We start from the raw sequence: 18,171 nt of genomic DNA, 5'->3' as shown, positions 1-18,171 counted from the left end.
AAGCCTGCAATTCTCTTTTATATCAGCAGAGGTAGCAAGGGGGCACACACTGTGCTCAAATTCAGGCTTCAGTGCTGAATGAGACACAGTGCATAAGACTGATATTTGTGTTTATATATAGGCTACAATAACAATCAAAATAAGATATGTATATGTGCAGACAGTTATGAAAATGATAAACTGTACAGTATGTCTCCCAATCAATGTTCGTTCAGACAATACAACCAAAGGCGTAAAAATACTGATGTTCTCATAATGTAATTATAGATATAGCTAAATTAGACTGTAGACTGCTATGGAGGTATATTGAAACCAATATATAGATTATATATATATAGATTATATATACAACCTGATTGGATTAAATAAGATTCTGTTGTGATTGTGTTGACATTGTTGTGATTGCAAAATAAATCTTGGTTATGTAATGTGTAAAGAACATGATGACACGAATGCCTATTATGATGATATGCAAAAGGGACAATCTGTGTCTATGAATCTTGAACAATCACCGGTTGAATATGCTAATATAGGAACAGTGCCTAAAACCCCACTTCAAAAGGTTGTTATTCAAAGGCAGCATCCAAAGCCTACTAACACATTGCACAGTAAAAGAGAACATGATCAAATGTCAACAATGAATAATCAGTCAACAATGGATAATCTTATCAATCAAGACACCATGTCCAATGTAGAGCAAAAACATGACATCGCTGATATCCTTCTTACTCAGCAGAAACTTCCTGTGAGGGAAATGAATACATTTGATGGAGACCCAATGAATTTCCTACCCTTTATGCGTGCTTTTGAACATTGTATTGAGGACAAGACAAGTAGCAATCCAGACAGGCTTTATTTCCTGGAACAGTACACCACTGGACAGTCACGAGACTTGGTGCGTAGCTGCATGCATATGCAACCAGACAGAGGCTATGCTGAAGCTAAGAAGCTACTTGAAAAGAACTTTGGAAATGAAATCAAGATAACCAGTGCCTACATGGAAAAAGCCTTGAACTGGCCAAGCATAAAGGCTGAAGATGGAAAGTCACTACAGGCCTATGCACTGTATTTGAGAGGATGCAACAATGCCATGCAAGACTTGCACTATCTGGAAGAGCTTGATAGCCCATCAAACCTCAGGCTTATTGTTTCTAAGTTGCCCTACAAGTATAGGGATAAATGGAGGTCTATTGCCTGCAATATACTTGAGATTAGTCATGGCAGGGCTAAATTCAAAGACCTTGTTGGCTTCATTGAAAAACAAGCCACAATTGTTTTAGATCCTTTGTTTGAAGTCTTTGGTTTTTGAGGTGTTCTTGTCAACCGTAGGGTCTTGTATGTCTCCAAACAAAGGATCTAAAACAATTGTGGCTTGTTTTTCAATGAAGCCAACAAGGTCTTTGAATTTAGCCCTGCCTGTAATGTCAGCCTGTCAGCCCCTAAAACTGCTGTAAGCTTGAGAGCCGTGTTTGAAACCCGCTTGGTGTGGGGGATGGAAGCTGCATCCTTTGTTTGGCTGATCTGCGACAATCATCGAGAATAAGATTACCATCCCCCATGCTTCAACCATTACATCAAGTGAATGGAACTGACTTTAGAAACGAGTTATTCTGGTTTATTTCCGAGGACTAGTATGTGTGTATTCCCACAGGAAAGGCCAAGGATTTCCACTTACACATGTGTGAGGAAACGTAACAGCGTTTTGTTACAGAACTGTTCGCAAATGTTCCATTTGTTCAATTGCTTTATTGAGGTGACTCTGCGAAATGACAATAACTAAACAAGTCCTGACAACAAAAATATATGTATAATATTGTATATAATGTTTTTTCTGTATATCACTGTAGACCACAGTCTCACTCACATATACACAACACAACACTGTTGTGTATAATACAGTTTTCTCAGTCGCTTTGGTGCATTTCTCACATCACTATTAACATTTGCACAACAGTTGTCAGTGTCATCAAAATGAAAAGTCCTGACACCATTGTTTATGAACAAGATAGTCAAATGGCTTTGTCATGTTTTCATTATGACAGTTCACTCTGTAAGTGTTTTCCAATGCAAAAAAGTCAGATCTTGGTGACATTACCTGAAAATGCTCAAGACAGTACTATACACTATTTGCACGGCCATATGAAATCTACAGTGGGTTACACATTACTGTATTTAGTGAGGTAAATAAGTACAAGACGCTGAATAGTTATGTTTCACATTTTTACTGCATATGCTCTTTGCAATTCAAATGTGTTCACAGCATTGTGCAAAAGAAAAATACAAACTTATTTACAACAAACATAAGAAACACCCTTTGGGTATAGCTGTGCACAACTGTAAACAATATTGCAGTACTTATTGGACATACAACATACACAGTACTGTAAATTATTCATTCGCATCCAGACGTTCCTGTCTGTCTGGCCACATATTTTCATCAACATCACAGCGAATATCATCCCTGGCAATGCAGCGAGGAAAGTACCTCCTTGAGTGGCGAATCCACCCTCTGCAGGACTGTGCTGTGATGTCATCACATGCAGCATCCATGGCCGCTAGCAAGGCCATTTAGACCCCTCTCATTCTCAGGGATTATGTCCCTGTAAAGAGTGTCTAAAAAAGTCAGCAGATGTTGTGTGTTGTATGGACCAAGACAGGGTATATGGGTGAGGACGCCGTTTTCTGAGACGGCTGCACACATTGTAATATTCCCTCCTCGTTGGCCTGGGACATCAGTGGCTCTCTGTCCAATGCGATTTCTGCCACGCCTTCTACCTTTTGCCAGATTGAAACTCACCTCATCAAGATATATGAATGTGTGCAGCGGTTCCCTGGCGTCCAGCTCCAGTACATGCTTTATCCCAGAATAGAGAGAGAGAGAGAGAGAAACTATAACAACTTTTCCTGTGTAACATAATGCATTTTGGACAACATATTGTACAGTATGAACTGTCATGTAACCAGTTTACAGCACTGAACATTAGAGTATGCATAGAACACATAAATGTTTTACCTGTACATACTGGTGACGGATCTCCTTCACTCTGTCACTGTTCCGTTCAAATGGCACATTATACAGTTGTTTCATGCGCATTTCATTTCTCCTAAGCACTCTGTCAATTGTAGAGATTGAAACAGATTCAATATTGCCAAAGATATTGTCATCCTCTATAACAGCGCTCTGGATCTCTCTCAACCTTATGGCATTGTTTGCAATCACCATTGCACAAATGGCTTCCTCTTGTTGCGGAGTAAAAATGGGCCCTCTTCCACCTCTGTGAGGTTGTCTTGCAATCCTATGTGGTGCAGAGTAAAATTAGAGTAATGTACAGTAAACATGAGATATACTGCTTTAACCCATATTACTGTAGTGTACAATAACAGTGCTTCCCACTTGTAAAATGCTGCAGTACAGTACCATACTGTAAATATGGCAAATATTTACTGTAACACTACTTTACACTACAATACAGTAAATATGTGCTGCAGTAAATCTGTAAATCTAAATGTAAAATGTAAAAAGTGACGACAAGTTCTTGTCCCACTGTAAGCTTGGTGTATGACACAATGACAGTAGTGCAGTGCAGATAGTTTAGTGCTGAATTACTGTCCAATATACACACCTGTTCTCCCGACAAATGTTATGAATGAAAGTGAAAACGCAGGGTGCGTTCGTAAATTCGCTATGAGAGCGCCGGAGCGCACACCGGGTTCAACGTCATAAAGGGACCAGGTAATTTGATTGGACAAGAGGCATTCCATGGGTGCTGACCAGATTTCCAGGGCGAATTTACGAACGCATGCTAGCGAATTCGACGACGAAAATCGTCAGAGGAGATATACGGGTTATTTTGATAAACTGGACACATTTTGGGAATATATATTGGTACTTTCTCACCTGAAAACATTAAACATTAAAACTTCATAAAATGACATGGTAACACTTGTAAAGGCAACATTACAGCTTTTTTGGGGGGGGGGGAAATGGAGGATTCAAATCGCCTTCTGCTTGCCGGTGCGAAATGCATTCTGGGAAAAAGGCGTCGGAGCCTGGCAGACGGCCTTGTGTGACATCGCCCTCCAGCGATCTTTGTGCGTCAGTACACTCTTCTCTATGTTAAACTATCATAGTGCTGAAGCACACCTCATCGCGATTGAATAAGGTCGCGATCCGCCGCGGTCGTAGTGTTAAGATGAGCCTCTACTGCTCTCTCCCCAGCTCCGGTGCAAGCGTATGACATTCCCAACGGCCTTGTATCCAACTGTATCCTTACGGGGCATTGTATCCAAAGGTATCATTACGTTTCATCCAGCTCTTCGCGGTCCGAGTAGGCTAAAACATTTACCGAGGCGCAGACAGCGGACGCGACCTGCGGCACAAACACGAACGGACGGAATAATCCACTTCCTGGTTTGTTTTAATCATCCCGCCCTCAGCACTCGGTGAGAGACACCTTATCATTTCGCGTCGTCTGTAGAGAACGGGGATTGGATGATTTACGATTGGATACCGGCAGCGTGTGACGTGTGACAGCGTGTGAAAAAATCGTGGAAGTGACAGTCGGCGGCGGAGACATGGCAGAATTGCCACAGTGTGACCTTGCCCTCCCCAAGGCGACTTCGGTCCGCAGTTTTAATTCGGTTACAGGCACACTGAAGAATACGGGGATTTTTTTAAATAGAAGGAATCAGAATGTGAACTTTAGCGAATTGTATTCAAATTGTGCTTAGAGGGAATTATTTTCACCGGACATTATGTCCGACGAGTTTTCAATTTGTCGGACTTCAACAAATTTTACCGGACAAAGACCGGTAATTACCGGTTAACGGAAACCCTGATTTGAGTCATATCTTCGAGTGCTTCAGGTACCTTAAAATGTAAAACATAAAATGTCAAATCCTGACATATGACGTTTTTCAAGTTAATTGTGTATTGAATAGCTAACCCAAGAGCCTGTGGTTAAATGTGGGTTCAAAGCTTGACTCCAAAATGGTTCCTTAAGTCGAATATCTTATCCTGAAATACAGTTTGATGATAGCATTGTATGTACATTCATCACCAGTTATGAAAGCTGAGTTAGAGCAGAGTTGGTAAAAGGGTGCCCCTAATCAAGCTAAGCTAAGCTTTACTAACAGTAATTCAATGTGATTTGACAATATTGACCACCAGGAAAGCTTTTAGTGCTGCCCAACAGTAAATGGAAGGCAATTTGACCCAAGGCTAATCATCAGAGTATGGTTGGATAGGAAAATGTTAGAATGGCAGTCCTTGACACAGTAAAATAAAAAAGTGAAAATGTCAACATAATCTGTGAGATCTACTTTCTCTTCTTTTTGGTATTAGCACAGTATGACACGTGTATGCACATGTGACACGTTCTAGTCTTTTGGTCCACATATTGGCAACCAATCAAAATGTTCAGACTTTTCTTTTGAAACACGGAACTACGTTTCAACATTATTGAGAATCACAACACAAACTCGCTAGTCGAGCCAAAATACTGCAAAGCAATGGATTCGTTGAGTAATCCCCCACTGCTACCTAGTTAACTATGACACTACTTTACATTGTTAGCAGGCTCACAAAACAAGCTGTGTTAGTTGACTAGCGAAGTGTCATTGATTTTCAACAACGCGGAAATGGATTCATATTTTTCAAAAGAAAAGTCAGATCATCAGATCCCGATATGAGGACCAAAGCATTAGAACGTGTGAAAAGGGTTTCCGTTAACAGGTAATTACCGGTCTTTGTCCGGTAAAATCTATTGAAGTCCGACAAATTGAAATCTCTTCGGTCATAATGTCCGGTGAAAATAATTCCCTCTAAGCACAATTTGAATACAATTCGCTAAAGTTGAATTGTCACATTCTGATTCCTTCTATATTAAAAAAGACGAATATATAGGCTATATATTTCTTTTATTATTATATGATTTGACGCCGGCATGATGATGACTCCGCGAAACAGCGGTGGCAGGGTTGCCAGATGGGATTTTACAGCCTAACCAGTCTATTACCGCTAAACCCAGTAGCCCATTCGGCGATAACCCGGCCCATCTGGCAACCCTGCTTTTAACCTGCAAACGCTGCAGCTCAAAGTGCACCTTAGCGAGCGAGAGGTAAACATGGCAAGACAAAGTAAGCTTAACAATGACTTCATGAAACCACATTCTACAATGAGTCTGAGGAGAAGTCTGACTCTGAAGAGATGGAGGTAGTGGCTCCTCCAGCCAGAAAGTCTCGAGGGTTCCGAGTTGAATGGAAAGAACATTTCCCCTGGCTGCGTTTAGATGGGGAAGGAAAAATGTTCTGCTCACCGTGCAAAAAATCGGGGAGGAATAACGGATTCACGAGAGGAGCAACGAATATGAGAATGTCTCACTGATCACAGGCGGTGCAGTGAGCACATATCGGCGGTCAGGCCACTGTGAGCAGGCTAATGAAACGGCTAACAATAAGCTGCACTCTCAGCTACAAGTTGCATTTCACAAGGCAAAAAATGGCATCGCATGTCATCAGTATGTGGGACTGACTGAGCTACTGAAAGCAGTTAAGTTCATTTAAAGCCTATTTATTTTCAAAGAGTTTTATTCTATTTTATTTTATCTGATAAAAGGCATATGAACGGAAATTAGGCTAGCCTATGTGTCACGCCAGAAGCACATGTAACCTCTTGCACTTTTAAATAAAATGTAATAAATCTAGACATTGTGGTATTTCTTTATATACGTATCCCAGCCTGCCTATCAATCGTTTCTCAATAAACAGTTATGTTCTCCTCATTGTCATACTCGCGAGTCCGATTAAGTATGATTTGACAGGCAGCTGAACTAAATGCCTTCCCAACCAGCGAGACCTGGTTATAGAAATGACGTTGTTTTATTGATAAAAAAGGGTAAAACTGGAAAGAGAAAATAGAAAACTCACATTAATCCCAAACAATTTAACAGACTTCAGTTAATGTAATGTGGAGTCCGTTCATTGATCGATGCAGTCTGTTCAGTTCCCAGTGTGGCGCACGTTCAGCGCTGGACATAATATTATGGCATAGCGCATGCGAATCATGAAAGCCTATATTATATAGCTCGCATCTAATCGTATCGGATGAGAAATAAACATTAAACGGCATATATAGGCTAGGCTACACAACAGTAATCACCGCGACAAACAGCTATATTATATTTTAATATGATGACCGGAATTTCTCACGTTTGTCCGGTAAATTGAAATCTTCCCGGACACGTTGACCGGCACAACATTTTTCTAACGGAAACCCTGCGTGTGACACATATTGTTGGAATCAGGCCTTGTTAGTTGCAAACCAATGGCATTTTCTGGAGCCCTTCAGATAAACAACCCAACAGCTTTTTCTACATGAGAGCCGGTAAGTCAGCTTTTCCACATAATGAAAACCACCAAAACCATTTCCACATTGTTTACCCTTCAGTTTGGTCTTGTTCATTTGGGAACAAAAAGCTGCAACATTGGAAAGTATTTGAAAGTATCCCAACAAACACTTGGAATGCCCTAGTCTCACAAAGCCAAACTCTCCATAAATGGAAGGAAATTCCAAGAATCTCATTCCAAGAATCTCAAGTTTCCAGATTTGATTCTGGGTTTCCGAGATCAGTAACACCCTGAAGAGGTTGTACAAGCCCAAATCTTCAAGGCTGTAAAAGCCCTGCGAAAGGAAAAGAGTGAGTGATTTAACCCTCTTACTGAGCACCTCCTCCACCCAGGCAAACCACCCTTGTTACCAACACACTTGTTACCCAACACCTTGTTACCCAACACACTTGTTACCCAACACTCTTGTTACCCAACACCTTGTTACCCAACACCCTTGTTACCCAACACCCTTGTTACCAACAAAGTTGTTACCCAACACTCTTGTTACCCAACACCCTTGTTACCAACACAGTTGTTACCCAACACCCTTGTTACCCAACACTCTTGTTACCCAACACCCTTGTTACCAACACAGTTGTTACCCAACACCCTTGTTACCCAACACCCTTGTTACCCAACACAGTTGTTACCCAACACCCTTGTTACCCAACACCCTTGTTACCCAACACAGTTGTTACCCAACACCCTTGTTACCCAACACCCTTGTTACCCAACACAGTTGTTACCCAACACCCTTGTTACCCAACACCTTGTTACCCAACACCCTTGTTACACAACACCCTTGTTACCCAACACCCTTGTTACCCAACACAGTTGTTACCCAACACCCTTGTTACCCAACCCCCTTGTTACCCAACACTCTCGTTACCCAACACCCTCGTTACAAGCGTTACTACGGCGACTCACCAGCACGCGGTCTCCCACACGGAGGTCCTTATCTCCGCCCTTCTTGACCGAGCCACTGTCGGACATGTTGGAGCCCGACTCGTTCCCCGTCTTCACGGAGCTGTTGAGCATGCCCTCTCGCAGAGGCATGACCACCCGCTGGCCGCCCGCAGGGACCCCGTTGCCCCCGTGGACGCCGCTGTGGAGCGTCAGGTTCTGCGTGGTCAGGGATTCGGCCGAGTGGCTGGCGTCGCTGCCGCCGCCGTCGCCTCCCGCCGCCGCCGGCTGCCGGGCGAGCTTGGACGGGCGTGTGAAGATGCCCTGGTGGGGCTGGCACTCGAAGTAGCGCACGCCCCCCACGGAGCCGTCGTTCTTCCCCAGCAGGTCGTTGAGGACCACCCCGGCCCACTGCCCCGGGGCAAACTGGGTCTCCCCCAGGTAGGAGATGACGCCCGGCTTGGAGCCGTTGACCCAGACGCGTTCTCCCACCACGTAGTCGCCCACCACGTCGTCGCCCACCTCGGAGGTCTTGGAGCTGGACTTGTCGGAGGCATTGCTGGGGGTGGGCGTGGTCGGCTTGTGTGGCGAATCTGTGGGGAACACGGAGGAGATACGTCATGTCGCATAATAATAATAATAATAGCTTTAATTTATATCGCGCCTTTCAAAAACCCAAGGACGCTTAATGCATGCAGGGTTCCCACACCTTCTGAAATATCACATTCAAGCACCTTTCTAGGACTTTCAAGACTCAATTCCCTCAAATTCAAGGACCCAACACGGCATAGTTTGAGACAGATCTGGATGAGAATTTAGGATAATAATAGGAACTATCTGCTCACAGACAACATTTTTTTTTAAAAAGGCTTGAATGTGTGAACACTAGGTGGTCTCTTGCCTTCTCTACCACAGCACAGCAAAACAATATATTGTGAAATATGTGTAAAGTTAAGCAATACAGAGAGGAGGAGTTAAGTAAAATATATATATATATATATATTTTTTTTTTTTAGAGAGAGAGAGAGAGGGACGGGAATTCAAGAACTTTCAATGACCCATGTCTATTTTCAATAACTTTGAAGACCTTGATTTTTTTTCTCAAATACACAAACTTTCAAGGATTTCAAGGACCTGTGGGAACCCTGTGCATTTCCTCAAAACCCACCTCTTGAAGCTTGACCTTCACCAGTTAACCCTCTCCCCCTCCCCTCCCCCCCCTCCCATGTGTCCCCAGCACTACTACATTATTACTCGATCTTTTCGGTTTGTAAAGTGTCTTTGAGTGTCTAGAAAAGCGCTATATAAGACTGATGTATTTTTATTTATTATTATTATGTTACAGTCATGGAGTTCCTATACTGTACTGTCGGTGGTGGTTCGAACAGTCGTCAAGCGTAAGTGTCTTTTGAACGTTGAAATCCTACTCGAAGCCATGAAGACAATGCTAACTATTTAAAAATATATATTGTAATAATATATAAGATCTGTGAACGTGCTGTTGTAAATTTATTTTATTAGGATAAACCCCTTGAGATGTATCATCTCGTTTTAGAGAGGGTCCTAACATAATATTACGATCATAACAGCAGAAATACAGACAGACAAGAGACAAACAACAAGATACATTACTAATTGAAAACATTGAAAACAATACAACCATAACAAGCCAAAATGGCTACCCTAATAAGGGAAGGTGGATCTACTATAATACTATAATATACCAACTACATTCTACAATATACTTATGAATATAATATATTAAGTGTAAATGGTGACAACTTCAAAGGTAACAAGAACAGTCAGTCAAGTAAGAAGAGTGCGACGTGTAGTGCGACGTGTAACCCCTCAGACAATCGAGATGACAAAATGGACACCCCTGCTGTACAGACTCATTGATATGGTACAGTGTTATGTAGAGGAGAGCCGGCCATTTTAACTATTGTGTGACTTATATATCGCCTTTATCCAAAGCGCTTTACAACGGCCTCTTATTCACCCATTCACACACACATTCACACACCAATGGCAGCAAGCTACCATGCAAGGCACCGGGCCCACTCACTGCGAGCAATTTGGGGTTCAGTGTCTTGCCCAAGGACACTTCGACATGTGGCCAGCCGGGGCACGAACCGCCGATCTGCCAACCTTGCGATCATTAGACGGCGGCTCTACCTCCTGCGCCCAGAATATGTCTAAAGGTATAAAAAGCAGTGTTTCCTGTTAATGACCTAGATCGTGGCGGCCCAGGCCCACCATAATCTAATTTGTCCGACGGAAAATAGTTGTACGCGTGATGTGAGCTGCATCTACTGTAGGTCCGTTGACGAAAAGACTTGAGAGGGTCCGAGGCCCACCCCCCCACAGTCTCCCATAACCCCGTGGGAAAACACTGCAAAGAAGTAGTCGATCGATAATCACCCTGTTCATACGCAGGTCACAGTACGCTACAGTAGTCTCACGCTACAGAAGTAGACGTTCTGAAACAAGGAGTCGTCGGTAGGTATCACACACACACACAACATCCTAACATCATCAGACCTCAGCCTAGAACGTGATGTGCTGACATCAAACACAGAGGGTCACTCCACTCTCGTTCTAGAAACCGTCCGTTTTGGTATCTATTGATGCACTTTTGTTATGTCACAAAGCGTCTCCCTGCAAAGAATGTGCTGCAGCGCACACAACGGTGGAGTTGACGTGAGGTTAGGCGTTACTCTGTAGCCTCCAGCGAAAGTGGGTCAGAGAGACTGACTGTCTGACGGGCGGCGATGGTTAACCCTGTGATGACGCCGCAGAGGCAGACAGGGCTGCTTTTGACACACGCTGCCTAGATGAGCCTGATCTGGCCTGGCTGGGAATAGATGAGCCTGATCTGGCCTTGCTGTGACTAGAGGGACACAGCAGCAGTACACTGAACAGGGCACAATTAGCGTGTGGTCTGCTATGCTGCACTGTGTGTGTGTGTGTGTGTGTGTGTGTGTGTGTGTGTGTGTGTGTGTGTGTGTTTGTGAGTGTGTGCATGCCTGTGTGTATCTGTGTGTGTGCCTGTGTGTATCTGTGTATCAGCTCACTAAATATTTTTAAAAGAAAGCTAAAAACGCACTTCTTCAATATAGCCTTCAACTAGCTTATCTGCACCTGCCCACTGCTCATTTGCCAGCTATTGCACTTTAAATATTTTATCAACTAGCCCTTTTTTTTATTATTATTATTATTTTTCTTGTATTTTCTTTACCTTTTCTTTTTACTGTTTTCCCCTGCTCTTATATTCACGTACACAGACTGACTAGTTGAAAGAGGTGTGCAAAAGAAAGAAACTGTAATGTTGATACTGACTGTGTAGCTGGATTTTTGGTGCAAGGTCTAGCAGAGACTGAGAACATACACAGAGACTGGGAACGTACACAGAGACTGGGAACGTACACAGAGACTGAGAACGTACACAGAGACTGAGAACGTATAGAGTTTATGGTTAAATGCTAACCCTATATGTATTGTCAAGATAAAGTCTATAGTGGTCTATTGATAAAGTCTATAGTGGTCTATTGATAAAGTCGATAGTGGTCTATTGATAAAGTCTATAGTGGTCTATTGATAAAGTCTATAGTGGTCTATTGATAAAGTCTATAGTGGTCTATTGATAAAGTCTATAGTGGTCTAGTGGTCTATCGTTCAGAACTTGGGTAAGGTGTTTCCATCGTAAACACAATTGGGATTTAAGCTAGAAACAGGAGATATGATAGTGTCCCTGACGACAAATGCATAATACAGGCCTGGGAAGACTGTGATATCGTGTTTGTGGTGCATCTTGTAAGAACAAATGGTACTAGCCTCAACGATCCGGCAAGACAAGCTAGGATAGTTTGTGGGTAATTTCCTTGACTGAGAACGTACACAGAGACTGAGAACGTACACAGAGACTGAGACAGACCTTTTCCAAAAACTGATGTTTGTGGTGAAAACCAATGGGAAGTACAGAAAGACTGACCTTTACCTTTTCTTTTTACTGTTTTCCCCTGCTTTTATATTCATTCTATGCATTTAAATGTTTTTATATATGTTTATTTTATTTTTTTTCACTTAATGTTCTTATTCCTGTTGTAAAGCACTTTGAGCTGCATTTCTTGTATGAAAGGTGCTATATAAATAAAGCTTTACTTACTTACTGTGTGTGTGTGCGTGTGTGTGTGTGTGTGTGTGTGTGTGTGTGTGTGTGTGTGTGTGTGTGTGTGTGTGTGTGTGTGTGCATGCCTGCGTGTATCTGTGTGTGTGTGTGTGTGTGTGTGTGTGTGTGTGTGTGTGTGTGTGTCTGTGTATGCATGCCTGCGTGTATCTGTGGGTGTGGGTGTGTGTGTGTGTGTGTGTGCATGCCTGTGTGTATCTGTGTGTGTGCCTGTGTGTATCTGTGTGTGTGTGTGTGTGTGTGTGTGTGTGTGTGTATGTGTGTGTGTGTGTGTGTGTGTGTGTGTGTGTGTGTGTGTGTGTGTGTGTGTGTGTGTGGGTGTGGGTGTGTGTGTGGGTGGGTGTGGGTGTGTGTGTGTGCGGTTAGTGCCAGGCCTGTCTCTCTCTGACACCCCTAGAGTGGGGGAGGGGGGCCGGTAGCTGCTTTTATGCCCCAATTGCTCAACAGAGAACAAAAGAAGGTTCCTAGACTCACCACTAGGAAGGACACATATGTTTTTAAACTTAATGACAACATGTATTGGGGACAGTTGTCCTGCAGGAACTTCACACGAGGAACAAAGGGGAACATGTTTTCAACATCAGTGCATTTCATTCGCTTAATCGTTCCAATTCATTGATTTGAAATCTATATGTCGTTGCATTACGAATGATGAGAAGCCTAACCTTGGATAGAGTTTCAGGGTGAGTGTCAGGGTGAGTTTCAGGGTTTCAGCAGGTGTCATTGTTAGAGAAACATCAGTAGCTTGTGTGAGAAGGTTATGTTAAGCAGGATAAAACGCATCTTGGCAAAAACACACAAAGTGGATCCTGAAGAAAAACCTAAACCCTACACTCTCTCTGGCCATGACTAATGTGTTTGTAAAGGCTTTAGAAATGCCAAACGCTGAATGCTCTGCTTTAGAATACCAACTGCATACAGGATTGTTTGTAGCGTTGTTAAAATGCCATCACTCAAAGGTACTGAGAGATTCATAGTGATAGTAAGACAAAGCTTTACCCATCTGTCACATGATATATCTCTGTGAGGTCATCTGTGTGTGTGTGTGTGTGTGTGTGTGTGTGTGTGTGTGTGTGTGTGTGTGTGTGTGTGTGTGTGTGTGTGTGTGTGTGTGCGTGAGTGTGTGTGTGTGTGTGTGTGTGTCTGAATGCGTGCGAAGTAGCACGGTGAATAGTATGTTTGTGAGATGCAATGTTTTTAGCAGTTGGTGCTATGTATGAGACATGGATGTAGTAGCAGAGGGTGTGTGTGCGAGTGTGTGTGTGTGTGTGTGTGTGTGTGTGTGTGTGTGTGTGCGTGCGAGTGTGCGAGTGCGTGTGTGTTGCTTGTGTGCGTGAGTGAGTGAGTGCGTGCATGCGTGCGAGTGCGTGTGCGTTGCGTGTGTGTAATGTATTGTAATACGGATGATTCTGTGAATGAGGAGGTGTACCAGGGAGTGCGTGTGCATGTGATGTGTGTCTATGTGAACCAATGACACCATGGCCCAGAGCCCGGTACTGCACAAGGACACCCCTCCTCTAATAGTCCCAGCCAGCCTATCACAGAGAAGAAACCTCCTCTAGTACTCAGCCAGCCAATCACAGAGAAGAACCCTCCTCTAGTACTCAGCCAACCAATCACAGAGAAGAACCCTCCTCTAGTACTCAGCCAGCCAACCACAGAGAAGAAACCTCCTCTAGTAGTCCAGCCAACCAATCACAGAGAAGAACCACTCCTCTAGTAGTCCAGCCAGCCAATCACAGAGAAGAACCACTCCTCTAGTTGTCGGTCCAAGCCAAACAAGCGTGCAGCAAAAAGACTGGTGCAGTGCTAGCCCAAGTGGCTGCGTTGCCAAGGCGACGGAGGATCAGGGTGGAAACGAGCGGGGGCAAGAGGAAGAGGGAGAACAGTGGACTCACTTTCACCATTGTGCGTGGTCACCTCCCACCACCCTCTGAATTCCACTATTCACAATGACCCCTACCACAACTCCTTAGAGAGAGAGAGAGAGGGGGGGTTCTATCTCCCCCTCCCTCCCTCCCTGTCTCTCTCTCTCTCTCTCTTTCCTTATCGCTCTCTCTTTTTCCTTTCCTTTCCTTTGCTCTCTTTCTGTCATTTTCCTTATCTCTCTCTCTATCTCTTTCTTTCTTCCTTTCCTTTGCTCTCTCTCTCTGTTGCTTGAAGTGAAGGTTCCACATTCTGGAACTTAAGACCTGCAGTCGCAGTCAGGAACATTGAAAACATCCCAGTCTTAGCTTATAATGGATTGGGGATTTTAGACACTTTTAACGACACATGCAATTGCTTCTAAACGAGGAGCTCGCCTGCTGTTGTTTGTTTGTTGGTCTGGTTTGTCCTTGGCTTGTTACTGTTCCTGTTCTCTGCTCTGTCTTGTTTGTCATGTTTAATGTGTTTTAACTTTTGTATTTCTTTTACCCCCTACCCCCTCAAAAGGCTGTGCCTTTTGCCAGGTCGGCATTGTAAATAACAATCTGTTCTTAATTGTCTTACCTGGTTAAATAAAGGTTAAATTAAAAAATGTAAAATAAAATAACTACATTACTACAGTATGTGTAGCTAGCCAGAGCTGCTGTGGGGCTGTCACGTTCTATTTCAGTGACGGTCAACACAGCAACAGAACAGAAGGATGGAGGTCAAAGCCTTAGTGACAGCCCATACCTACAGGAAACATGTTTCTCTCTGTAACAATGCTTTGTTTCTGACAGTACACCGAGTCCAAAACCTCTAAAGACAGACCAAGTCCAGAACCTCTAAAGACAGACCAAGTACCTCTAAAGATAGTCTATAACCTCTATAGACAGACCAAGTACCTCTAAAGATAGTCCAGTACCTCTAAAGACAGACCCAGTACCAGTAAAGATAGTCTAGAACCTCTACAGACAGACCAAGTACCAGTAAAGATAGTCTAGAACCTCTAGACAGACCAAGTACCAGTAAAGATAGTCTAGAACCTCTAAAGACATACCAAGTACCAGTAAAGATAGTCTAGAACCTCTACAGACAGACCAAGTACCAGTAAAGATAGTCTAGAACCTCTACAGACAGACCAAGTACCAGTAAAGATAGTCTAGAACCTCTAAGGCAGACCAAGAACCAGTAAAGATAGTCTAGAACCTCTAGACAGACCAAGTACCACTAAAGATAGTCCAGCACCTATAAAGACAGACCCAGTACCAGTAAAGATAGTCCAGAACCTATAAAGACAGACCCAGTACCAGTAAAGATAGTCCAGACCCTCTAAAGACACACCAAGTACCAGTAAAGATAGTCCAGTACCTCTAGAGACAGACCCAGTACCAGTAAAGATAGTACCGTGGGATCAGCTGTGATGTAACACACATCAAGCTTTTAGAAAAGCATGTATTTGGCAGAGGATTGTGAAAGTAGATGATATGCTGGCGCAAGTCATACTCTCTCACGAAATGTCTCAGGCGTGTAATGATGAAAACAGACCTCAGTGTTCTCCACTCTATAATTCTCAAATAAATGTCAATATGGGAGAGCATACATGATCGCTGCAGCACTAGTCAACAATAACTTGAAAATATGTGAAGATAACTTGAATGAAACAATTTTAATTGTAGATTGATTTTGTCATGTAGAAGATCTGCTGACAAGACAGCTTTTTAGTCAACAGCCCAATCTCTAACCTGATTCTATGTGCAGCCAGTTGATGAACACTGACGTGTAAAATGCTGACATGCAATTAGTGGGATTAGGTATAGTGAATGATTTAACAGCTGTCCTCGGATGCCACTTCACCCTGGTCTGAACAGAATATAGCCTATGTTTTTACAAGGGGCTACATGGCTCAAGGTGCTCAAAATGTCAACAACAACAAAATAAAGTCTAGATCATTTAATGGCATTCAATAACTGAGATAGATATAATGATAGATAAATATAATGATAGATAGATATAATGATACCGATTTGTAAGATAATAACATTTAAAGGACTTTTGAGTCCACCCTCTTTCGAATGTTCTTCAGATGAACATAAAACATATTATTTATTGCAAGTTACTTACAACATTGCATGAGAAAATTGTGCTCTTGAGAGGCGTTCGAAAAAGTAATGAATAATGACATTCAATTCCTACTTGAGCTCAATGTAGGACATTTGTTTGTTTGTTCAGGTCATTGAGACCACTACATATCTCAAAACAACGTTCTCTACTGACATACTGTACATAACGTACCGCTAGTTCGATGCAACATTCAGCCTGCAGTAACACTGCACTACAACATAGTACTCTGGAGGGAGAGGCCCTCTCAAATAGCAGCCATATGCACTGCTAAAGGCAGACTGACTCTCACTTACCCACGACTTCACTTCCTGTTAGGTTTTTTCCCCCCCTAGCAGCATTCCACAGACAACTTGAACCATGACACCATGGCTGCCTCTGACACAACTCTCCCATACAGGCTAATGCAAATAACAAGACTGTAGCTGCAGCAGCAGCAGCAGCAGCGCCCAGCTTGTGCTTGCTTGCTGCTGTAGGCTCCTATCAGCTGAGTACAGCTGATACGTGTTTTAGTGGCCCGACACAGCCCAGAGCAACGCACGCATCTGTGAACTACGGCGAGAAGTGCCATGTGATCTAAAACTTGCTGTGTCACTATCCGTGTGTGTACCCACCCGACTTATGTTGTTGTTGCATATTAATAAACCTTAGACAATAATTAAAGTGTTTCAGATGAGTCATGGCATCGAAACATGTGGTCGTGAGATATCATTTCAGCGAACTAGCCAAAAAGTTGTCACTTTCTGCAAAAACCAGGGTTGCTGCGGTGTGATTTAAAAACGCAGCGTAACTGTAGGCTACGTGTAGTGTAAGTGTCATTTGTGTGGGTTCCTAGTTATATGTTAAGTACAATGGTCACTATATTACGAAAAAGCAATTGCTGGTCACTTCCAATGATGAAATGACCTGATTGATAGTGGAGAGAAAATCTGGAAATCTCTCTTTCCTGAGAGCTTGGGGAGAAGTGAAGTGACTTACTGTCTTTCTGGCCCACAACCCCGGAAGATGCCCCAGCAGAGGTTCGTCCCACAGGGCTGGAGTGTTTTGGGCCCCGGCCAGGAATCTTCAATCCACTCGACTTCAGCATATTCATAATGTACAATGGGGAGATGTGCAAAAGGGCTGGAAAGTTCTTCCCAGCTATTGAAGGCTTGAGGTTGAGGCACTAATTGTCAGAATGGTGACCGTCCCTCTCCATTTCAGCTGCGGAGACGAAGGGAACATAGTTGTGGTTAGACAGACTTTTAGATGAGGATGGTCTGAAGCCTACCACTTCTGTTCTGTGTGTCCATAACACAATGCCATGTCAAACATATTGTACTACTACTTTATATTGATATTGATATATGACGATATACAAATGGACATCATTGGGTTGTCCCACTCCAAGTTAACTCATTTCTAACATAACGAATCAAATCCTTGACGAATTCAGTTTATTGTTGTCAAGTATGTTGATGTTGGGGAATCAATACACCGTATTTGAAGTTGTTTGTTCAGGGGACATCCGGTTTGCCTCAAAATAGGGCATCCCAAGTGTATAATACAAAGAATTGCAAAATCGGGCAAATGTCTAAATGTCTTTAGTTGAAACCAGTTTATTCACTCAAGATGAATTAAGTTATTGTTACAAGCTTATCATTATTATAGCATCCTCACATAGGCCA

At 43.0% G+C, this 18,171-nt stretch overlaps 1 protein-coding gene across 1 annotated transcript in view; it reads right to left on the bottom strand.

Annotated features, from left to right (window-relative positions):
• clip2 (CAP-GLY domain containing linker protein 2) overlaps positions 1 to 17,597 on the bottom strand; it is a gene marked incomplete at its 5' end in the record, with an annotated part of 74,012 nt that extends 56,415 nt beyond the window's left edge. Inside the window, 2 exons of the mRNA XM_080528992.1 lie at positions 8,317 to 8,885; positions 17,483 to 17,597. Of these exons, the coding sequence (XP_080385118.1) occupies positions 8,317 to 8,885; positions 17,483 to 17,597 (684 nt within the window). The remainder of the gene's footprint in view (positions 1 to 8,316; positions 8,886 to 17,482) is intronic.
• Positions 17,598 to 18,171: the final 574 nt, after the last annotated feature.

Source organism: Nansenia antarctica (assembly GCF_963989245.1).
Source record: "Nansenia antarctica genome assembly, chromosome: 4".
NCBI lineage: Eukaryota > Metazoa > Chordata > Actinopteri > Argentiniformes > Microstomatidae > Nansenia > Nansenia antarctica.
This window is presented reverse-complemented; position numbering and strand designations above follow the sequence as displayed.